The 25,210-nt window shown below is 44.5% G+C and overlaps 1 protein-coding gene across 1 annotated transcript in view; it reads left to right on the forward strand.

Annotated features, from left to right (window-relative positions):
- The first annotated feature begins 2,156 nt into the window (after positions 1–2,156).
- Positions 2,157–25,210, forward strand: part of LOC136056593 (transitional endoplasmic reticulum ATPase-like) — a 58,802-nt gene continuing 35,748 nt past the window's right edge. Inside the window, exons 1-4 of the mRNA XM_065748879.1 lie at positions 2,157–2,309; positions 12,313–12,424; positions 12,750–12,922; positions 20,474–20,616. Of these exons, the coding sequence (XP_065604951.1) occupies positions 2,293–2,309; positions 12,313–12,424; positions 12,750–12,922; positions 20,474–20,616 (445 nt within the window). The 5' untranslated portion in view covers positions 2,157–2,292. The remainder of the gene's footprint in view (positions 2,310–12,312; positions 12,425–12,749; positions 12,923–20,473; positions 20,617–25,210) is intronic.

Raw genomic sequence — 25,210 nt, forward strand, 5'->3', positions numbered from 1 at the left:
CTATGACTGGGTGACCAGACTGGTAGATGAGGGAAAGGCTGTTGATGTAGTCTACCTGGACTTCAGCAAGGCCTTTGACACAGTCTCCCACAGTATTCTCCTGGGGAAACTGGCAGCCCGTGGTGTGGACAGGTTCACTCTTCTCTGGGTAGAGAACTGGCTGGAGGGCTGTGCCCAGAGGGTAGTGGTTAATGGAGTTAAGTCCAGTTGGCATCCTGTTACGAGTGGTGTCCCCCAAGGGTCAGTTTTGGGGCCCATCTTGTTTAATATCTTTATTGATGACCTAGATGAGGGAATTGAGTGTACCCTCAGTAAGTTTGCAGATGACACCAAGTTGGGAGGATGTGTCAATCTGCCTGAGGGTAGGGAGACCCTTCAGAGGGATTTGGATAGGCTGAACAGCTGAGCTCAATGGGATGAGGTTCAATAAGACCAAGTGCCAGGTCCTGCACTTTGGCCACAATAACCCCATGCAATGCTATAGGCTTGGGGCAGAATGGCTTGAAGAACGTAGAGAGGTAAAGGACCTGGGGGTGTTGGTTGATGCTCGGCTTAACATGAGCTGGCAGTGTGCCCAGGTGGCCAAGAAGGCCAACAGCATCCTGGCCTGTATTAGAAATAGTGTAGCCAGCAGGAGCAGGGAGGTGATCATCCCCCTGTACTCAGCTCTGGTACAGCCACACCTCGAGTACTGTGTTCAGTTTTGGGCCCCTCACTACAAGAAGGACGTTGAGGCCCTGGAGCGTGTTCAGAGAAGGGCAACAAAACTGGTGAGGGGTCTGGAGCACAAGTCTTATGAGGAGTGGCTGAGGGAGCTGGGATTGTTTAGTCTGGAGAAAAGGAGGCTCAGAGGAGACCTTATTGCACTCTACCACTTCCTGAAGTGAGGTTGTGGTGAGGAGGGGGTGGGCCTCTTCTCCCTGATAACTAATGACAGGACGAGAGGGAATGGCCATAAGTTGCGCTGGGGAGATTTAGATTAGACCTGAGGAAACATTTTTTTTCTGAAAGAGTGGTCAGGCACTGGAATGGCCTGCCTAGGGAGGTGGTTGAGGCGCCATCCCTAGTGCTGCTCAAGAAGCGTTTAGATGAGGTGCTAAGGGATTTGATTTAGTAGTTGGGTACGGATAGTGATAGGAGGATGGTTAGACTAGATGATCTTGTAGGTCCTTTCCAACCTTATGAACCTGTAAGCCTATCTGGCTTGCCAGTTGTAGGGTGAATAACCTAAAACAATAGTAACCACATAAATTAATGGAGGCAGATGGCATGTTTTCTGTGGCTTATCTGGGTGGCATACAGACAACCACTAGATAAAGAAAGGCTTACCTATCATTGATGGTTAAGGCTTGCCCAGAATTTAACAGGGGAGGGATCTCCAAGAGGTACTTCCCTAGCAGTGGTCAGCCCTTCAATGGGGTGTGGGAGAGGTGGAGCCATACTCCACCCCCATCCAGTCGCACAAGTGAATTGCCTTCACCTGTGTTCCTGTGGCTGACTCAGTGCTCACTTCAGGTGATCAATCAGTGGTTCAGACTGTGATTCAGCGGTTCCCATACACACACACACAAAAAAAAATCTTAAAAATGGATCGAAGTGAAAGGCTTGGTTTGACCCAGCATTCTGCACCCGGACCTCTGTCCTTGCTGTGTGACGTCAGCAGCAGAACAAGTCCCCGTACTCTCACCCATATATGGTTTGCACGGCAGAGCCCGGGCATGCTCAGTGTACCACTGACGCTCTCTGATCTGTCAGTCACTCGCCTCTCACCCTTCTCATTGGCTACAGCTCCCTACTCCGTTTCTCTTTGCTCATGTGCTAGCCAATCGCGAGGCAAGAATCGCCTTCGGAGCATGCCTTCCCACCTCGATTTTCCTATTGGCGGATTTTTGCCGTTGGCTTTCCGGCCCGCGTTGCCTGATAGAGCTACCGTGACAGAGAGGGCCACTGCGATTGGCTGATGGCTGTCACGCTTGACTCATAACGATTGGAAAGAGGAGAGAGAGGGCGGCGGATGGAGAGCTCGTTCTTTTATTTCCTACTTCCCCTTTTTCCCCTTTCCGATTGGTTGAGGCGCTCGCCGGGCGGAATTTCCGATTGGCCAGCGCACGTTGTTGCTAGGGAGGTTAGGAGGCGCGGGGTGGAGCTCCCTCTTCTGATGAGTCGACTCTGAGGTTTAGTCAGCGTGAAGCGTCTCGATTTGCTGTTGTTACGAGTCTATTCCAAGATCTTCTGTCCGATTTAAGGAGCTGTCGCTGCACGCCTATTCTCACCCCTTTTCTCTTTAACGCCATGGCCTCAGGATCTGAGTAAGTGTGGGCTGCCCGGTGGTCGGCCGGGGCCTAGGCCTGGCGGCTGAGGCGCAGGTCCTGGCCCAGCCCAGTTTAGCTCCGCTTCCCTCGTTTCATCGCGCTGTGGTGTTGCCTGAGCTGAGTCAGACGGGGCCGGGCTGATATTTCTTGATCTCGATATGTTGTGTGGCATTTGAGGAGACAGAGGTATTGGGTGGGCTGCTCCTCGCGCCTTCTAGGTCTGGTGCGTGCCCGTGGGGGGGGCCCTGTAGACCTTTGCTGCCTTCACTCCCCCCTTCTCTTCCCTGGTTTTCCTTTCTGGAAAGTGTCGAGTCACGGCAGGATGAAGGTGGGCCGGGTTCTCTCGCTCTGATGCTGCATGCCGTGCCCTGGACTGTTCTGCGTAGGCTAGGCCTCAGCCAGGCAGGGCTTTGTCTCGTGGGTTCCCGGGAGCCAGGGGAAACAGCAGCGCTGCGGACGAGAGGAGGAACAGGCATGTTTCAGTCCCCTCCCTGCAGGCGCTGAGTGGTCTCAGAGCTAGGGCTTGTGTGTGATTTGGCATGAGGAGGCAGACGTGCTGGGCCGGCCCCAGTTGCAGATGAGGTAATCTGGTCTATTTTCATCTTAAGTGTCTTCTTGCTAGTTCTAGGTTGAAGATCATCTCTCATGCTCCTCTAAAATAAGTTGAGTGATAGTGATCTCTCAGCTTCTGTCCCATATATGCAAACCACAGTGTTGTCTTTTTAGAAGAATAAAAATAACACCTGTATGGAGTTTTCTAAATCAAAGAATACTTGAAACAATTAATTGGCCTTGCCAGAGGCACTTTTAGTCCCTTTAGCATCTGTTTATGATCTCATTCTTTTGGAATTCCTGATATTTAGATCTGCTTGGCCCTTTTGAGTCAGTTCCAGTGAGATGTGCCAAGAATTCAGTGTCCATGATGAGCTTGTGTTGGAAATGATAGACTAAGAGATGTCACTTCAGCTGAGTGACATGAACAGGGCCTTTAAAAAGAAACATCTGCTTCTACGATGTTCTTTTTACCAGGTAGAATTTCAAACTTGCTTTTCAACTGGAGAACAGTTGTTCTTTATCTGTAGTTCTTGGTACAATGCTGTTAGCGACCATCTTGCTGAGCTTTAGCAGAGCAAGTATGAGAGCTAAGTGTGGTCTCTGAAGAGGTTCTCGTGTGCCTACTCATCTAACACAATATTTGAGAATTTATCTCAAGCGTGGGTGTGAACTTGCTGCTTGGTTGTCCTGTGCTGCTCTAGTAAGTGGCTCCAATAATCAAAAACGTCGTTCATTAATAGATAAAATGGGGAAAGTAGGTTAGTCTGTAACATGTATGTACGTCCTCAGGATGGTAAGAAACTACTGACAGGTTTGTCTCAAAAGGAAGTTTGTGAGGATGTGGATTAAAAAGGCCCAGCAGCCTACGGAAGGCATATTTTTTTTTTTTTCATTACTGAAGCTGGAGTCATTATGAGTCTGTGACTTTTCACTATGTATTTATCACAGACTTGCAGGAATATCATAGTTACCTAGTTTATTTGGAGTTTTAGAGATCAGTGATTTTTATGAAAATAACAGCTAATCAGTAATTATTTTCTGCTCTCTTCATATTGTCTGTCATAACTCATAGCACTGTGTTCATAACTCTGTGCTCTGATGCAGAAAAATGTTGAAATGTTTTTTTAAAAAGTGCCCCTCACCCTTTTCCAGTGTAAAATGGGTCCTTTACTGAAAAAGAAAAGAGAGCTAAGAATGCGACCTGGGAATCCATTATTGTTAGTCTTTAGGGCTAGTATATATTTGCTTCAATTTTACTGATGTTCTTTATATAAAGTTTGACCATTAATTATGCAGGGGATTATGTCCTCACTTCTGCCCTCTGATAGGGGCAAGCTTTGAATTTCCTTTTAATTCTCATACAGCTCTAAAGCATTTTTGTGTTCAGTTTCATGCTTTTGACAGTGAAAGAAATGAGGGAGAGGGAAAGCAAGCGAGGGAGTAGATTAATGGGATGAGTAGGGGTGATGACCTAGAGAAATTGTGGTTTCTCTCTGACTCATTGAAGAGCTTTGAAAATTATGTAGGGTAACTTGTCTGTCTTTGCCCTTAATTGAAGTTTACCAGCATGCATAGGAAAGTTGGCAGAAAAGGTTTGCAACCCATGTCTTAAGCTTTCTGGCTTAGTATTTGCAGTTCAGGCTCTCCTTCCCTGCTGTGTAGATTCTGGGATTGTCCAGGTGTGGTTAAGGGGCACAGACATATTTTGCTCTGTCATCATGGTTATTGCATGAGAAACCCTCAGGAGAAGTGCAACAAGGACAAGTGGTGATTATGATGTTCTAAATTGCTATTATTGGAATATGGAGTAGCACTTGTCTGTTGAAGTTATTGCTTTGTTTGTAGGAGAAATAACAACATTCCTGCATTGATATCATGTATTTTAACACTTCGCTTGTTTGCACAGATGTTAGGTCAGATAACTGAAGCTGGCCCCATGTATTTAGATATGTTCACTGTTACCTGGAGACTGTATTAAAACTTTTTTCTCCTGTTTAGCAGAACAAAATATGCATCTTGCTATGCTGTTTGGTGCTGCTGGGTAATGGAAGTTAGCTGATTTTTTTTTTTTTAATTTTTTTATGCAGCTTTTGGTTTATTGAAAGCTTTGGTCAAAAGGCTTTCACTTGCTGCTCAGTTTCTCTTCTGTTTGTTTTTATCTTGTCTCAGTGCATTTATTTATTTATTTAAGGCTTCATAATAATCTGCATTCCAAGGTGATAGCTACTTAGGTTACGTAAATCATCACTGCAACTAAGTCTGGCAACAGGCTCTTACCAAATGCCTTTAGATCCATGCCTTGTGTGCAGAGGGGTATGGTTTACATTCAAATGTTGAACAGGCTAAGTAGAAGTACTGTTGCTTTCTAGTGCTCCTTAGTTCAAGTTTTTAAATGTACCTGCTAAATTAATTTCCAGTTTCTAGGAGCTTACGCTGATGCAGAGTCCTTAAAGTACTTTATTTCTATCCACTGTTTATTGATTTCAGTTTTCTTATTGCTGTTAGTTTCTATTAAAAATCTCTATTTTTTAAAAACTTTATTAAGAATGTGTTTTAACTGGAAGATAGAATTTGGATACGTTTAAAAACAAACAAAAAAGCTCACAACAGCCTTCCTTGTGTTGCTTTGGGTTTAAATGTTGTATTTGTAATGTTTAATGTACTCATTGAAAGGGAGGGATGTTAGTTTCTTAACTATTGCAATCTTTAATGAAGAAAGGGAGGAAGATGATTTGCCAAGTTTCTATGTCTCCCTGTTCTAAATTGTCAGGGAAAGGAGGCAGCACTGCATGGCCTGGCTTGGAAAAACATGTTTCTTGAAGGTGCTTGGGTGTCAACGATTTATGCGTTGGTTCGGCCCGGTTCCTTCTCAAGGGAAAAAGGAAAAGGGAGATGGTCCTAAAAATAAAACAGCAGCAATGACCTGAGGAGGAAAGCTAATTTACTAAATAAGATATCAGAAAGCAAAATAACGCAACATCATTGGAATTGAAGCTAAGAAATCAAATACAATGAGCAAGAGAGTGATAAACCGAAGGCAGTATGCTAAATGCTGAAGGCGAGATGGCAGCGAGCAACCACTGCTGAGTCAATCTGAAAGGAAAGAGCCTATGTCTTGTGACATGCGAACAGTTTTATCTTTCCCTCTGAGCAAAAAAACATAAAAATACAAAGCAATGCAAGGTCCTCCGGGGAATGTAGTTCTTCTCTTCTGAGACAGGTATACCCAGAACTATTGATGCTCAATGGAGCTGGAGCATTAACTCTTTTAATTCTTAATTCACTAAATGATGTTATGATGTGAAATACTGTATGGGAACTGTTGAATCAGGACCTAAACTACTGATTGATCAACTAAGGTGAGCGCTGAGTCAGCCACAGGGGCACAGGTGAAGGCAATGCACCTGTGTGACTGGAAGGGGTGGAGTCTAGCTCCACCTCTCCCAGACCCCATTTAAGGGCTGACCACCACAGGGGAGGGATATCTTGTTGGAGATCCCTCCCCTGTGGAGTTATTGGTGAACCTCAACCATCTGCAAAAGGTGAGTCTCTTTATTTAGTGGCTGTCTGTTTACCATCTAGATAAGCCAAGCAAAATATACCATCTGCCTCATTATTTTCTGTGAATACTATTCTTTTGGGTTATTTTCCCTACACCTGTATTTAATGGGATATCACTTTTGTTTGGCCATGTTATACAGCACGCAGCTGTTAACCATCTGATTAATGAATGCTTCTCATCATTATGTTGGACAGCATCATATAGCCTCTGTTTGAGGGCAGGGTGAGTGGTAATGGATGCCTGTTTTGAAATTTGTCTCTTTTACCATAACACTTTCTGGCCCCATGTCCCATAAGCAGAGCAGCCATGCTGGTACACTTTTTTCTAAACTGCTGTACTAGAGCCATTAATTTAGCTGCTGTATATGGGTGAGCTGTTACATGTAAAGTGCTGTGGGCAGGGGGCAGCCCCACTGGTCTCTCCTGCGTTTTTGGGGTTTTTTTTTGAGTTACAACTGGTTGGATCTCAAAGGGATCTAGCTCAAGTGGAACAAGAGCTGACCTTTTAGTGCCTTCATTTTCAGAAACCAGGTTATGTGGGTTCTCTTGTACAGGGTCCCTGGTAACTTCTAGAGAGATATTCTGGACACTCTGTAAGGGAGTGACTGGTTTAGGTGTTTTTCTTGTCAAAATTGCAACTTGTTTTTCTAGATCTTCAATACGGTCACACAAGAGTTGATTTTCATCAAGCAGACCCTCTTCAGTTGTGGTCATCTGGTTCAAGGCCGCCAGCAGTGGCCGTGACACTGCAGATGCAGCTAATTGTCGCTCCCAAGTTGTCAGTACGTTTTTGTGAAGAGAGAGAAAATACTCAGCTAGTTGGGACAGGGATTCATTAATGTTTCCCCTGTCTCGCAAGGGGCCCCCTTTTTCAATAATAGAAGCAATCACATGGTACAGGGATTCTAGTAATCCTGGGATGTGCCTGGGCAAAAGGTCACTTAAGGAGGTGGTCTTTTCCCATGCAAACCACCCCACGATATTATTCAGAAATGTCATAGCGGATGTTTTAAAGGTATTTGGCTGCCTGGCTCACCAAATGTAAAGCAAGTAAAGGCAGTGACAGAGCCTTTATTTGAGGTACAGGCTCTATCAAAAGAGATAATAGAGATAAGGGGAATGAACTCATCCCTCATAGTGACTGTTTAGGTTAAGGAATGCAGCCGCCTCTTGTTTGAACGCTGGCATGCCAGAAGGGAGGGGGGGGGTACCCATGCAGGCTCTGAGCATATCTGTGCTCCCAGAAGCACCACTGAGAGGGAGAGAGGGGATGGGTTGACCTGGGCTCATCTGTTCCAGTCACTCAGATGCTCGTTCACTGGTTCAGGCTGTGACCAAGCAATCCCACTACAATAAGCCATACAAAATATACCATTCACCTCCATTATTTTGTGTGGCTACTATTCTTTCAGGTTATTCACCCTACAGCATCCATCTGGGTACACACCCATCTATCAGCTTGCTTTCTTCCCTTCCAAATCATTAATTAGATTCCTGTCCTACCTAGAATACTTTGCAGGTTCTGACTCAAGTTCAGAGATTTGAAGTTTAATTTCCAGTCTACTGTCAGGAATTAAAGTCTGTTCCTCTAGCTGCCTACCATGCCACCTGTCTAGTCACCTATTATCTTATTCTCAGTTCCCTGTACAGTGTTACAGAACATTGTAAAAGACATCAGAAAGGTGTGAGCTCGCTCCTTCCAGATGGTACTATGAGCATGTAGCACACCAAATGTATACTTAGAATCTGTCCATATATTTAAGGCTCTTGTCAAGAGCAGACACAGTGCCTTGAAAATGTTACAGACAAAATGGGCCTCCCAGCTTAGGATCCAAATTACAGGCACTGATAACTGGGTAAGACCTCAGATTGGCAGTGAGAACAGTCTTCTGCTCCCTGCCCCTGAGAACCTAAAACCAGGCACCAGTAGAATAAAATGGCCTTGGAAGGTGCAGGTAGGACCAGGGTGGTGTGGCCTACTTTCACCTTGTGGGAGATTATAGGAGGTGAGGGGTTCAGTAGTCCTTCCGGTAATTGGTACATGGCCTGCTGAGATTGTGGTCAACACTCCAGTCTTTATTGCTAAAGGGACCCCTATCATGTCTCTGTGGCAGATCAGGGCACTCCCTTTGGTGCCTGATATAGTTGTGCAGCCACAGACATCAGGTCAAAAGGCTTAGTACAGGTGGCCAGGGCATGCCCCTGTACAAGCTGGAGTGTTGACCCAAGACAGGAATATGGCCTGTATCTTGCCCTGGAGGGCAGACCTTCCCCTCTTGGTACCTTTGAAACACCTATATTGCTCCCTGTGAGTCTATGAGTCAACAGAAGGAACCAAATAATGCTGAAGTGTTCCAGAGTTGCTGTAAGATCATGTGCAGCATCTGGTGATGGTCTAACTGGGACTGATGACACATAAGATGGACCTGCACCGTGTGACCGCATGCTTTCAGTAGAAACCACTGAGCACTGGCCCAAAGAATACAATCTATATGCCAATCATCACTCATCCTGGATTACACCGATATGCGTTGCAATGTATTGGGTCTCTGTATTAAGGAGGGCTCACCCTATAGCTACTTGATCAGTGGTTCATGCTGTGAAGGGGTGGAGTGTATGGGAACTGTTGAATCAAAGCCTGAACCACTGATTGATCACCTGAGGTGAGCACAGTCAGCTGTAGGGGCACAGGTGAAGGTAATATACATATGTGATTGGAAGGGGTGGAGTCTGGCTCCACCTCTCCCAGACCCCATTTAAGGGCTGACCACCACTGGGGAAGGATCTCTTATTGGAGATCCCTCCTATGTGGAGTCAACGGTGAGCCTCCACCATCATAAAGGTGAGCCACTCTCTTTTTGCTTGTTGTCTGTATACCATCTACATAAGCCTACCAAAAATATACCATCTTCTGTACTATTTTCCTTGAGTGCCATTCTTGGGGATTATTTGCCCTACTAATACCAAAAATCATAAAACCATGACATTCTACCCCTTATTCCACATCACTACATCATGCTTAATATGTTCACAGAATTAACAAGCTTTAAATACATACATGCATATATATTACGTACGTGTATGTATATACACATGGAATTACTGACTGCACTCCCCCAGCATCAAATTCCCTTGTGGTATACATTGAACATCCCCATTCTTCTGCATTACCCATCAAGCAGACCCCAATCCCTGAGCAAAAACAGTTCCGCGATGAGGTTTGCCTTTTCTGGAAGCTGAAAAGATCCAAACCACGTTTCCCAATGTGCTCTTTGCATGTACTACAGGGACCTTATCTCCCTCGATAGTAGGTAGAGAGCTGGATTGGGCAGGACCAGCGTGATTGATGGATCCTCAGCTGTTGACCAACCAGGTGCCAAATGCTTCTCCCAGAGCTTAAACGTTCCTCCACCCATTGCTTTCAACATTGTTTTTAACAACCCATTGTACCTTTCAATTTTAACAGAAGCTGGTGTGTGATAGGGAATATGATAAATCCATTCAATGCCATCATCTTTGGCCCAAGTATTTACAAGAGATTTTTGAAATGAGTCCCATTGTTTGATTCAATTTTTCTAGAGTGCCATGTCACCACAGGACTTGTTTCTTGAGAACTGAGATGGTGTTTTGGGTGGTAGCATGGAGTACTGCATATGTTTCAAGCCACCCAGAGGTTGCTTCCACCATGGTGAGCAAATAATGCTTACCACTGCGAGATAGTGGCAAGGTGATATATTCAACCTACCATGCCTCCCCATATTTCTATGTTTGCCATCACCCTTCCTCCCAAAGAAGTTTCATCATCTTGGCTTGTTTAATTGCACTGCATGTATCAAAGTTATGGATAACCTGTGCAATAGCATCCATAGTTAAGTCTACCCCTCGGTCTCTAGCCCACTGTTATGTTGTATCTCTTCCTTGATGGCCTAAGGTCTCATGGGCCCACTGAGCTAGAAATAATTCACTCGTGTTGCCCGTCCTTGAGTCACCTTGAAAATGCAAATCAATACAGTATGATCGGAATTCAAGCTAATAAATCCAATGAAATGAGAGAGAGAGGTTGTCTGATAAACCAAAGGCTTTATACTAAACGCTGAAGGCAAGACAGCTAGGGAGCACCCACTACTGTTGTGATCCAAAAGTAAAGGGCCTGTGTCTTGTGACATGCAAACCGTTTGTTTTTTTCCCTTTGAGCAGAAAATGCTAAAAGGCAGTGCAACACCAAGTCCTCTGGAGTATGTAGTTTTTCTTCTCTTCTGAGACAGGTATATCCAGAACTCTTGATGATTCTTGGAGCTAGAGCATTAACTCTTTAGCTCCCAATGCACTACATGATGTTATGATGTGGAATACCAATAAAAAACAAATCATAAAGCCATGACAGTGGGGTATCTCAGGTAATATCACACCATAGATATGTCAGACCTCTCTGATGTACTTAGAAAGATGCAGTGAACATCTCAAACATCACTGCTGCAATTGTCTGTGTTCATGCTCTGTAATTTCTTGCTCTGACAATTCCACTCAAGGTTTGATTTCTTCTGGTTATTTTGTCCTTAGAAGAGCTAAGTGGAAACGAACGTACAGCCAGTGCTGTCGTCCAGAAAGCTGCCTGCTCTTTGTGTATGATGTATGCTGATGTATGCACTCTATGTGTATGCTGCAAAGAAAAGCTTTTGTTTTTTCAGGATTAATCTAAACTGCATCATTTTCTATTATGAAATTAAATGTTGGCACATCTGGATTACTCTGAGGTAAAGTAGTCAGGCACCTATCAAAGCAAGTTGTAGCACTATTGCAATTTTATCTGGTTAACACGCAACTTCTAATAATTCCTCAGGATTAGTTGCTTTTGCAAAGTGAATTATTTGCTGTATTCGGTTTTGAAGGAAGTGACTTAATCTGCTTTTCTTCCATTTTCTTGCTTCTTGATTTACTTGATTTTTGTCAATGAAAACAAGTTGTCATATTTCTTGTGGTATAGTGGGCTAGAGCTACAGTGACCCCTATGAAGATGTTACAGAAAGGTGCTTATACCCTTTAAAAAAAATAAAACAAACTAGTTTTGTTGAGCACTATGTTATTTCTGCTGTTTTGCTAGGTTTAACTAATAGATTTTGACAGGTTAAACTCGTACAGCTCTTGCTGTCAGGGAAACTACAGCATTGTTCTTTAATTCCCTTATTTATCTGGGATTTGACACCAAATAGACTTAAACATTTGTTTCAGCACTAGTTGTTATACGTGATTATAGATGAGTCTAATTCATTTAGGCAAAATACCTTACAGTCAGCAACACCTCACTACTGCTTTTCATAGATGCTTTGTAGCTGTGGGGTAAATAACTCCCAAAGATAATACAACACAAAGAAATAGTATAGATGATAGTATATTTTGAGCAGTTCTATATAGATAGGATACAAATAATACAAAAAAGAAGATGGCTCACCTTCAGGATGTCAAGGCTCACAGGGGACTCTACATGGGAGGGATCTCCAAGAAGAGATCCTTCCCTGGTGGTGGTCAGCCCTTAAATGGGGTTTGGGGGAGGTGGAGCCAGGTTCCACCCCTTCCAATCACAGGTATATCACCTTCACCTGTGGCCCCATGGCTGACTCAGTGCTCACCTCAGGTGACCAATCAGTGGTTCAGGTTGTGATTCAGCAGTTCCCATACAGTAGCTATTCCCATGAGGCTGAATTCATGTTTATACACAGAAAACATTGTTTTGAATGCCTGAAACTGGTGCCTAGGATGAGTATTCTCCTCTATCTTAAAAAAATAATAATAATTTCTAAACGATATGACAAAAAAACCTGTAGAAAATGGAGACCAAAGCAGGGGAGTGACATTGCTTACTCATTACTTCTGTTTTCTTTTCCAGTTCTAAAGCAGATGACTTATCAACTGCTATTCTGAAGCAGAAGAACCGGCCTAATCGGTTAATTGTTGATGAAGCCATCAATGAAGACAACAGTGTCGTGTCACTCTCTCAGGTGCATCATCTGTAAAAACTTAATCTGGGCAACACACAAACTGTTGCTGTATGTTAACTTGAGATGTAATAGCTGCAAGTTCTTATACAAATACTTAATGTTACAAGTGAGGGAGGTGGGTTATTTTGTTTTCTAGCTCTTTTCCATGTTAAAATATATTTTAATTCTGAACTCTTAAGATTCACTGACTTCAGTATTAGCGCTTGACCAGCATAGTTAGATCCTGCGTCTTTGAGGGTTTAGTGTATCTCTTCCAAGATGTAACTCTCCCTCAAATACTTGAATTTTTTTTGTCAAAAGCTCATTCTAGTGTTATTGTTTACAGGCAAAAATGGATGAATTACAGCTGTTCAGAGGAGACACTGTTCTGTTAAAAGGAAAGAAGAGGAGAGAAGCAGTCTGCATTGTTCTGTCAGATGATACCTGCTCAGATGAGAAGATTCGCATGAATAGGGTTGTTCGCAACAACCTGAGAGTGCGCCTGGGTGATGTGATCAGGTAAGAACTGGTTTGCCAGCAATTGCATATCTCTGGATTGCCTAAATAATTTGTTGATAAGTTGATTCAGTCAATAGCAAAGACAGGATCTGCAGGAAGTAATTTTGTATCTTCCAGAGGAGACCTCATAAATGTTTCCAAGTACATGGCTTACATCAAGGATCTCAGTTAATTTCTGCATGTGTTCCTAACTATGATCATACTTGAATTAATACTAAGAATTGATGGTAAAGATTCGTGAAGTCTCTTCAGCACTTACATAAGCCTAGGTCCTGTCATTAAATTAAGTAGTTCAATTATCCTAAATTTAAATTGTCAAATGAGCTCATGTAGACATGAAAAAAATTTAGACAAGAAAAAAATCACCTTAGAAAGCATTACATAATAATGTAATATATCTCACAGTATCTCAAGGCAGCTCAGTGCTTGAGCTAGAGCTATAGAAGTTAACTTCCTAGAAAGAAAGAACAAAGATGTGAAGCTGTCAGATACTAAGATTAAAAGTCCCTGGAAGACCTTTATATTCAGGATATTCACTATATTTCAGTTCTTGTTACTGAAATAATTTCAATATTAAAAACACTTTAAAAGCTTTGCAGGAATTTTGTTGTGGAACACTTGCAGAAAGCAGTGAGAAAACATTGAAGTAAACACTGTAGATAGATCTTTGCTTACAGGAGACAGATTCCATTTTATGATGGGAGTTGAGGAAAACAGTGTGGGCACTTGAAAATACAGAAATGCTAATTTGCAGGCTTAAATATGAGAGGACTGACAGCTTTCCTGAGTATCTTTCTAATTTGTGATCTACAGCGTGTTCTAAGAAAATTGGAGCCTGGTTTTTGGCATTGTACTTCCCAGGGTAACACTTGAAATAATTATATAACAAACTGTATTTCATACAAGCTTTGTAAAGGAGAAGGTTGAGTCTGTACCACTGTAGAGCAATGGAAGCCAATGATAATACCTTCTACTAGGATAAGAGTACACTTAAAGGTATTTGTTAAGATTTAGTTTAAGAAGTGATTTAGAAGCAGGTGGTTCATCCTTTCCAAAGACTGATCATGTCTCAAAAAGCACAGTCTGTGAAGAGAGAGATGCTGCTCCTCCAGCTGCTAATCCTTAAACGAGGGTAAGGAAGGGAGGACCTGGGGGCCCACCCCTTCTCACCTGGTGCTCAATCATTGTTTTAGGCCATGACCTAGAAATTCCCATACAACCACCCATTCATACCACTAGAAAATGCAAGCTTTAAGCAGTACCCTAGTTGCAACAGAACACTGTTTAGACCTAGTCTGTGAAGTAAAGGTGAATTCTTACTGTAAATTGATGTAAGGTTACTGTTGAAATCTTTTCTAGTGTGATGATTCAGCCTCTACTCTTCCCTTCTCTGCTGGGACTGTCCATAGTGATTTTTGGACTTCCAGATGATTGATGCTTAGCTTTAGTACAAGAGTCAGAACTTTTGCATCTCTTGTTTTCATAAGTTTTTCTTGCTGATATTTAATTACTTATTGTCTTTCTGCATCATGGTCTCAGTGCACAAATTAGATTTTGGCAAAATACTTCCTGTAAACATTTTTGGTTTTTTTCCCCTGGGGCAATTTGTTTTTCATTCTTGCTGTATCCTTTCTATAGAGCATAGGATAAAATAATCTATGAAGAGTCTCAAACAAAATAGCATATTAGAAGTAGCATCCTCATTTGTAGTTCTATGTAGGCTTTTCTCAAGCAGGCTGGTGTGGTGCTGAGCTAGGTTAAACCACAAACCTGCTTACTTAATTCTCTTCCCCTGTTAAGGGGGGGAACAAAAGAGAAGTGGAAACAAAATAGAACAAATGGGTTGAGACTTACATAAAAATGTATTTACTATTTATATTAAACAGAAGAAAATGGAAATAAAAACGCAACGGTAACTATATAAATAGCCACAATGCAATTACCATCTGCCAACAAGACACATCAAAAATATGATGGCCTGCCAACCATGCAAGGCTTCACAAACTGATTCACAGCAACTCCCAAGCAGTAGCTGCCCCCAATCAACTTCCCACAGCTTTATGGCCTTGATATTCCATAGTATGGAATAACTCTTAGTCTAGTTCAGGTCACCTGTCTTACACCTAGGGAGGAATAACTGCATGCCCCGGTACAGGGATGATCTGCTGGGGAGGGGCTCTGAGGTAAATAACTCCCAAGGATGGTACTTCACAAAGAAAAAGTATAGATGATAGTATATTTTGAGTAGTTCTATATAGACAGGATACAAATAATACAAAAGAGAAGATGGCTCACCTTCAGGATGTCAATACTCATAGGGGACTCCATGTGGGAGAGATTTCCAAGAAGAGATCCTTCCCTGGGGGTGGTCAGCCCTTAAATGGGGTTTGGGAGAGGTGGAGCCAGGTTCCACCCCTTCCAATCACACAGGTATATCACCTTCACCTGTGGCCCCATGGCTGACTCAGTGCTCACCTCAGGTGACCAATTAGTGGTTTAGGTTGTGATTCAGCAGTTCCCATGCAGGGACCTGTGTGTTCTGGTGGATGACAGGCTGGTCATGAGCCAGCAGTGTACCCTGGTGGCCAAGAAGGCCAATGGGATCCTGGGGTGCGTTAAAAAGAGGGTGGCCAGCAGGTCGAGGGAGTTGATCCTCTCCCTCTACTCTGCCCTGGTGAGGCCTCACCTGGAGTGCTGTATCCAGTTCTGGGCTCCTTGGTACAAAGAAGACCGGGATCTCCTCGGAAAAGTCCAGCAGAGGGTTACAAAGATGATAAAGGGTGTGGAACACCTCCTTTACAAGGAAAGGCTGAGGGTCCTGGGGCTGTTCAGCCTTGTGTGAAGAAGACTCAGGGGATCTGATCTATGTCTATAAATATTTAAGGAGTGGGAGGCTGAGGGACAAGGCTGAACTCTTCAGCAGTCTGTGGTTATAGAACAAGGGAAAATGGCCACAAACTGAGGCATAGGAAGTTCTGCACAAACATGTGTGGGAACTTCTTCACAGTGAGGGTGATGGAGCACTGGAACAGGCTGCTCAGAGCAGTGGTGGAATCTCCTTCTCTGGAGATGTTCAAGACCTGCTTGGATGTCTACCTGTGCAACCTGGTGTAGGGAACCTGCCTTGGCAGGAGGGTTGTACTTTATGATCTCTAAAGGTCCCTTCTAACCCCTAGAATTATGTGATTTTGTTCAGGGGCTTCTTCCTGTTCCAGTGCAATATGGGTCAGCCTGTGGCAAATAGTAGATTTTTTTTTTTTCCTGGGCCAATCAATTCCAGGTGTGCTTGATACCCCTTCAAGTGAAAGCAAACTTTGCCCTGTACTCTGCCACCAAAGGGACTGAAAAAATATATTGGCAATCAGTTGTGGCATATTGCTTGGCTGCCTTTAACTCCAGTTTGTATTCAAGTTCTAGCATGTTGAACACAGCAGCACTTAGTAGTGCCTTGACTTCATTCAGGCCATCATAATCCACTGTGCCTCCACCCTCTCTTGAACTTTTGTATTGGTCATATGGGACTGTTAAAGGGTGAACAAGTCTTGATTTCTCCATAGCTTTCCAATTGATCAATTGCTTATGGATGGGAATCAAGGTCCTGTTTAGAGACCCAGCAAGGTAGGCAGTTGCTTAATGTCCTCTGAGGAAGCTATACCAAAAGCTCACTTGGTACCCTTTCGGGTCCTTGAAGTACCCTCTCCTGAGGTAGTCTGTACCAAGAATGCATGGAGCCTCCAGGCCAAGTCACAGTGGGGTGTTTTTGCTACTCTTTCCCAGTTAGACTCACTTCAGCCTCCAATATAGTTAGCTCTTGGGATCCCCTGTCACTCTAGAAATACAGATGGGTTCTATTCCTTTAGAATTTGATGGCATTGGGGTATATCATGCACCTCTCTCCACTAGAACCTTATACTCCTGTGGTTCTGATGTGTCTAGCCATTGAACCCATACAGTCAAATAAACCAGATTGTTCATTTTCTCCACATGGAGGCAGGGCCCATCTAGTCCTGGTTATTGTATTAATCACTCACTTCCTGAGCATTAAACCAAAAGGCTTGTTATCGACCTCAGAAATAGAATCAGTCCGTCTTCTCTGTTTTGGTGACTGCCCACAGGAAACTGGAACTGCTATTTTCCTGGAGGGATCCCTTTTTTTCAGTTGATTTTTGCAGCTCTTGTACCCGTGTCTCTAGGGTTGAGATGGATTTTCCCACCTACTTCTTCATATCCTCTCTATGGCTACACAGTTAAAACTACAGGTGGCTTGTGGTGTGTATATATTCCCTCCATTGATCAGAGAAAGACTTATTTCTAATTGCTGGAACTCCCAGTTCTCTCCACAGTTGTGATGCAGGCCCATAGGGAGGAAGAGAGATTCTCTTTATATTGGCAAAGTAGGTTAGCCACTTCACCCACCATTGGATTTTCATTATTTTTCAAGCCCATTACTGCCAGAGTGGTGGTATACAGTGATGGTGCACTCTGTACAAATTTCTACCACATAGATCACAGGCATCTCATGTCATCTGAATCTTGGGATAAGTCATCAGTGTCCGGGTCAATATTATACATCTCCAGTACAGCTAATTACCTCAGGTACTGGATACCTTTCTCCATGGTGGTCTACTTGCCTGGGAAGCGTACTGGGTTTTCCAGGAAGGAAGATATTTCCTTCACAGCTGACAAGAGTCACTTCTGTAGGGTGAAGGCTTCTGTCCCTTTTCTGATTGCTTTGTCAATGCCACTTTCCCTAGAGAGGGATTCCAACTGCCTGGTTTCACTTCCAGTTAAGTCCAGGATACTGATGTCATTATTCCAGCATGGGAGCTATCAGGTGACAATAAAGGGCCGTGCCCAGTGGGTAGTGGTTAATGAGTTAAGTCCAGCTGGCATCCTGTAACGAGTGATGTTCCCCAAGGGTCGGTATTGGAGCCCATCTTGTTTAATATCGTTATTGATGACCTAGACGAGGGGATTGAGTGTACCCTCAGTAAGTTTGCAGATGACACCAAGTTGGGAGGATGTGTCAATCTGCCTGAGGGTAGGGAGGCCCTTCAGAGGGATCTGGATAGGCTGAATAGCTGGGATGAAGTCAATGGGATGAGGTTCAATAAGGCCAAGTGCCGGGTCCTGCACTTTGGCCACAATAACCCCATGCAATGCTATAGGCTTGGGGCAGAATGGCTTGAAGACTGTATAGAGGAAAAGGACCTGGGGGTGTTGGTTGATCCTCGGCTTAACATGAGCCGGCAGTGTGCCCAGGTGGCCAAGAAGGCCAACGGCATCCTGGCCTGTATTAGAAATAGTGTAGCCAGCAGGAGCAGGGAGGTGATCGTCCCCCTGTACTCAGCTCTGGTACGGCCGCACCTCGAGTACTGTGTTCCGTTTTGGGCCCCTCACTACAAGAAGGACATTGAGGCCCTGGAGCGTGTTCAGAGAAGGGCAACAAAACTGGTGAGAGGTCTGGAGCACAAGTCTTATGAGGAGCGGCTGAGGGAGCTGGGATTGTTTAGTCTGGAGAAGAGGAGGCTCAGAGGAGACCTTATTGCACTCTACCACTTCCTGAAGGGGGGTTGTGGTGAGGAGGGGGTCGGCCTCTTCTCCCAGATAACTAATGACAGGACGAGAGGGAATGGCGAGAAGTTGCGCCAGGGAAGATTTAGATTAGATTTGAGGAAACATTTTTTTCTCTGAAAGAGTGGTCAAGCACTGGAATGGCCTGCCTAGGGAGGTGGTTGAGGCACCATCCCTAGTGCTGTTCAAGAAGCGTTTAGATGAGGTGCTAAGGGATTTGATTTAGTAGTTTAGTGGGGTAGGGATGGTGATAGGAGGATGGTTGGACTAGATGATCTTGTAGGTCCTTTCCAACATAATGTACCTATGAACCTATGAATATACTCACCTGGATGATGGCTGAAGTCTTTCCACATATCTCACAATTTACTCTGAGTTTGGAGTCAGTTAGTTATGTGTTTTGACTCTTCCTCCTCATGTTCTTGTGACAGCCCTGCTTCAGCTTCATCATGTCCTTCCATCCTCATTTTAGCAGGAATTTCTGTCCTTAATAAACAGTTTTAATTTTGCGGTCATTTTTTTGTCTTACATAAAGGGACAAATGATCATAGAATGGCCTGGGTTGAAAAGAACTGTAATGATCATCCAGTTTCAACCCCCTGCCATGTGCAGGGCTGCCAACCACTAGAGCAGGCTGCCCTGCACCACATCCAGCCTGGCCTTGAATGCCTCCAGGGATGGGGCATCCATGACCTCCCTGGGCAACCTGTTCCAGTGCATCACCACTCTCTGTGTGAAAAACTTCCTCCTAATCTCTAACCTAAACCACCCCTGTCTCAGTTTAAAACCATTCCCCCTTGTCTTTTCACTATCCACCCTTGTAAACAGGTGTTCCCCCTCCTGTTTATACATTCCCTTCAAGTACTGGAAGACTGCAATGAGGTCTTCCCAGAGCCTTCTCTTCTCTAAGCTGAACAAGCCCAGTTCCCTCAACCTATCCTCATAGGAGAGGTGCTCCAGCCCTCTGATCATCTTAGTGGCCCTCCTCTGGACCTGTTCCAAGAGCTCCACGTCCTTCCTGTACTGGGGCCCCCAGGCCTGGACGCAGTCCTCCAGATGGGGCCTCACAAGAGCTGAGTAGAGGGGAGGTGGGGAAATAGTGGACGCAGATTGAGTTCTGCAGTTTAATCACAAAACCATTGCAGGCATTGGAGCTACCATAGGGCCCATTGCATTTTCATCAAATCTGGAGATGTCTTCCCCTTGAGAGGAGTAAATAAAGGTATGTATCATAGAGAGTAGTTTTTCATTGGGTATTATATTTACCCTGTCAGCATTGAAATGCTCTTAGGCAGGTGATGTCAGCAAGGATTTGGATGGAGAGACCTTTCCAGAAGTTGTACTGGCCTGGGAAGAGACATCTGTCAACGGTTTACTGGTCTGGTTCAGCCCAGTTTTGCGACAATTGGTGCGGGGGAACCCATGGACCCACGCCCCAGGAAAGGGGAAAGGGAAAAGGGAGATGGGCCTAGAAACAAAACAGCGGCAACGATCTGAGGAGGAAAGCTAATTTATTAAATAAGATATCAGAAAGCAAAATAACACAATATAGTACAATTGGAATTAAAGCTAATAAATCAAATAAAATGAGCAAGAGAGAGTGTCTGATAAACCGAAGGCCTTACGCTAAATGCTGAAGGCGAGACGACAGCGACCACCCACTGCTGAGTCGATCCCAAAGGAAAGAGTGTGTCCCGTGACCGCAGACAGTTTTTATCTTTCCCTCTGAGCATAAAAATGCAAAGCACCACACATTCCTCTGGGGAATGTAGTTCTCTTCTGAGACAGGTATACCCATAACTATTGATGATCCACGGAGCTGGAGCATTAACTCTTTAACTCTAAATGCACTACATGATGTTATGATGTGGAATACCAATACCAAAAATCATAAAACCATGACAACATCGCAACCTTTTCCAGACTTGCGTGCAAGTGCAAGACGATGTGGATAACTGGCATTTTCTTCTGTTCCAGCATCCAGCCCTGCCCAGATGTGAAATATGGCAAACGTATCCATGTGCTGCCAATTGATGACACAGTAGAAGGGATCACGGGGAATCTGTTTGAGGTCTATCTCAAACCATACTTCCTGGAAGCATACAGACCCATCAGGAAAGGTAATAGTACCTGTTATAGAAGTCTTGATAACAATGATTGTGGTCTAGTTCTGAGACTGAATAAAGGAGGTTTCTAGGGACTTGCACAGATCTCTGCAAAGCATCAGACTGGCATCTTGCTGTGGAGACTAGCTTCAGAGCAGGTAAGACTGCACTGGGCGAGGGATCTGGAGTAAAAAAGGCCAACAAAAAAGCTTTTTTTAAGGTATTTTTGAAGCCAGCAACAGTGCTGTGCTTGTGCTGGGGAGCTGGAAGCTTGTGGGTGGTCTCCTGAGTCAGCAGGGGTAGAACTGGCACATTAGTGGCAGTTTAAACACTCTACAAAGGTGTCATCACCCACCCTTGATGTTTGCACCTGATAATAAGCTTTAAATAACTTTGAGGAGCTAGCTTCCGCCCACACAGCGTGCCAGGTGAGTAACCATTGTCGGTGCCCACTGAGCACAGGGAGATTCAGTGAGTGAGAACAGCCCACACTGCCCATATGGTGCTGCAGCTGTGGGTGTGGGAGGTGGGTCAAGTGGTTAGGAATGTAAGTATTGCCTATCTTTGCTCAGGAGACCATCTTTTCTCTTGGTAGTCTCTGAGACCATAGGCCTAAACATGGTCTCCACCAGACAGCGAGCTTATTCCACGACCGTAGTGACCCAGATGGAGGGCCTGCCCAGAAATGCAGCTGTTCAGGTCTCCAGCTGCAGGAAGTGCCTGAGCCTGCTATTGCCTGGTGAGGGTGGCAGGGATTCCACCTGTGTGAGGTGTGAGCAGGCAGATGAGCTGCTCAGCCTGGTGGTGGAGCTCAAGGAGGAGGTGCAGAGGCTAAGGACCATCAGGGAGTGTGAGCAGGAGATTGACTGGTGTAGTGACTTGCTGGTGTGCTGGAGGGAAGGGTGCCAGGCAGATATCCCAGAAAAGTGGTTGACCCCCTGCCCTGTCACAGTCAGACAGACCTGACTGATAAGGAGGGTTGGAAGAGATTCCTCAATCTGTCACAGAAGCTCCCCCTGCCTGCCTACCCAGCTTCCCCAGCTCCCTCTAAGCAACAGGTTTGAGATACTGGAAATTGAAGGGGAGGTGATGGAGAATCTGCCTAGGAGGGAACCTAAAGCAGTGTTCACCCCATACCTTGAGACTGCCTCTGTCAGGAAGGAAAAAAAGTTGGTCATGCTGGGCAACTCCCTTCTCAGAGGAATGGAGGGCCCCCAATATGCAGACCGGACCTGAGCTGTCGGGAAGTGTGCTGCCATCCTGGGGCCTGGGTGTCACGGTGTAATCCATGACAGTAACCCAAGGGAAACCGAGAAGGGAGAGAGAAAAGAAAGAGGAAAAAAACCAAACTGCAATGGCCACGCGGCGGCCCGAGCAGAGATGCGCGTGCTGGGAGGAGGGGAAACAGCGGGAAGAGATGGGTCTACAAAAAAAAAAAAAAAAACAACGGCACGATCTGAGAAGGAACAGTAACTTTACTAAATATAATAAAATTGAACAATTGAGAGAGAAATGAAGTTTCCAAACCAAAAGCTGTGAGCTTACGTTAAGGAGGAATTGCAGGGGAAGCACACGTGCTGAAGCTCCAGCCGAAAGAAAACACGCCCAGGCAGAGAACTCACCCAGGCAGAGCACAGCCTGGCATCCGGTGCGGAGCTCCGCCCCTCTGCTGCTCCCAACAGCATTAACTCCTTAACTGCCTGCGTGATGTTCTGATGTGGAATACCGGCATCAAAACCACAACACTGGGTCAGGGGCATAACCAGAAAACTCATAAAGCTGGTTAGGTCCACAGATTGTTTTCTGTTACTCATAGTTCAGGTGAGCAGTGATGAAATTACTCAGAGAAGCCTAAGAACTATGAAAAGAGATTTTAGGGGTTTAGGGTGTGTGGGGTAAATAACTCCCAAGGATGGTACTTCACAAAGAAATAGTGTAGATGATGGTATATTTTGAACAGTTCTATATAGATAGAATACAAATAATTCAAAAGAGAAGATGGCTCATCTTTAGGATGACAAGGCTTGCAGGGGACTCCGTGTGGGAGGGATCTCCAAGAAGAGATCCTTCCCTGGTGGTGGTCAGCCCTTAAATGGGGTTTGGGAGAGGTGGAGCCAGGTTCCACCCCTTCCAATCACACAGGTATATCACCTTCACCTGTGCCCCTGTGGTTGACTTGGTGCTTGTCTCAGGTGACCAATCAGTGGTTCAGGTTGTGATTCAGCAGTTCCCATACAGGGTATCTAGTTAAGTAGTGGGAGCTCGAGTGATCTTCTGTTTTATACTTTCAAGGGTAGTGGAGGACACAGAGAGGGCGTGGAAAGCACAAGTAACGAATAAGTAGTTCAGAGGCTGGTGTAGAGACAGACATTGCGGGTTCTTTGATCATGGGGCAGTTTACTCAGCCCCTGGCCTGTTCATGGAACCCACCTATCTCAAAAGGGGTAACAAATCCTAGCACAGGAGCTAGCTGGACACATCGAGAGAGCTTTAAACTAGCTGTGACAGGGGAAGGGGATAAAACAGGGCTCACAAGGGGAACAATGTCTGAGCTGGGGGTGAGGCAGATTGCAGTGTCTCGGGCACGAACTCATGTGAATGATCCAAATCGTTTATTACAGGTTTTAACATCCCTTATATACTTTCACAATTTCTCTCTTGTAACTTTCCCACCTGCCTTTACATATCAACAATGTAACTTCCCAAAACAGTCCTTAATGGTGCATACAGGCGATTATCCAATTTGGGCTGTGAATCTTCCCAAGCCATGCACTCTTCCTCCAATTAGGGCCTGCCATCATGCAGCTTACTTGAACTTGTTTTCCTCTTCTTCTGGAAGTGTCCTTGGTTCTCAGCCTTCCTTTCTCATGCTGTTTATCCTGTTCCACAGCTGCAGCTCTAAATATACTTTTTGTATTCCCACAATTCCCCCTTTTTTATTTATTAGCAAACTATCAACATACTACAAATGAATAACACTCTGTAACAGTATTTCTGAATGCATTTAGGCTATCACGATTTAATCAAGGATTCAATTAATAAAACGCTGAATGTAAGGAAAGAGACAAGGTTATCATAGCGTAAGGACAAGAAATATTCTTAAACTTAATAAGAAGTGAACAAACACACCTTTCACCCATGGCTTTAGGTTCCTGCAACCTGGAAAAGAATCCCTGAGGGTTCCATTCTTTGTGTACCAGTAACTGATTAGAAGATATAAAGTTGCATGTCAAATGGGATCAACATCAGTGGGTAGGCCTGCTAGAGTATCACTAGGGGTATTGCTTTCCTTTGCCAGCTAACATCCTAACTTGGTGACTGCGACTGGAGCTTGAGCGGTGCTGTTTCAGGGTATCCTGGATCTGAGAGACAAGACATCTCAAGAGCAGAATCAAGCAAATTGTGCATTCAGAGCAACACAGAGGGTTAGGGTTTTAGCCAACATACACACACTTACACACATGCAGACATCCATTTTAGATAAGCAAGAAGCAGAAACTCCCTAAGCAAACGCATTATTAGCTATTGACCCTGGAGAAATGGCAAACCACCAGAAAGAAGAGAGAAAAGGAACATGCCAGCGGTGGACGCGATAGGCAGTGCCAGCAGGGCGTCCCCTGCTTCAAGGTGCACTTTTCCTCCCCCATCCACCACAGACTCCCCCCTGCTCCTACTCTTCTCAGGGTCTGCAGAGTTTTTAACATTTGTACACCGAATCCGCGTGGCCAGTGCATGATGCGGAGCCCAAGTGGAACACCTGCTTGCAAAACAGAATAAACTATCAAGGTTAGGTCTCTTAGCATATGCCTTTGTCTCAAATGATGCATGGTTATAAAAAACTATTTTGATTAGCGAATTGAAAGAGAGTTGATCATTCTAAAACACAAAATCATCCCTTTGCCTAGGATTCTTTTCCAGGTTTTTGTCTTTGCAAATTAGAAAAAAGGCTAATTGATGGGCTAATAACATCATAACCGCGCGTTCCTAATACATTAAAAGTGTTATTTCCATAAACTCCAGCGTTGGTAACATCAAATCCTGTCTAATTCACACTTGATCTACTACTGAAACAGAAGAAGCACACAACAACCTAGATAATGCCTAATAATTCTTCACACTCGATCTACCACTAAAATAGAAGAAGCACACAATCCCAGTAATCATAAAGGCTGGATGCTATTTTCTGCCTTGAGATGAGGCCGAACATATCGTGCTGGAACCCATGTAGGACCAGTCCCTGTGGAAACACAAGCATATCCACGACCCCAAGTTATCAGTGGTAAGGGACCTTCCCAATGCCCTGTGGCCATATTCCAAACGTTAACCATTGGCCGTTCCTTGAGCATTGGGGAGGCCCCAAAATGATGGTCCACACGAGTTCTATCTGTGTGATCACGATTCAAAAAATTCAGCACAAGCAAAGCTTTACATAATCTTTCTTGTGGTGTATCTCCCGTATTCCCCCTTTTTTGTTTATTAAGAATGGATTTCAGTGTTTGATGAGCACGCTCAATGATAGCTTGTCCGGTGGGAGAATGAGGAATGCCTGTAATATGTTTAACGCCCCATTCTTGGAGGAAAGTTCGAGTGGCCTTAGAAGTGTACGCAG

The sequence above is a fragment of the Cyrtonyx montezumae genome, unplaced genomic scaffold (assembly GCF_038088225.1).
Source record: "Cyrtonyx montezumae isolate F1298 unplaced genomic scaffold, pur_monq_1.0 scaffold_55, whole genome shotgun sequence".
Classification (NCBI taxonomy): Eukaryota; Metazoa; Chordata; class Aves; order Galliformes; family Odontophoridae; genus Cyrtonyx; species Cyrtonyx montezumae.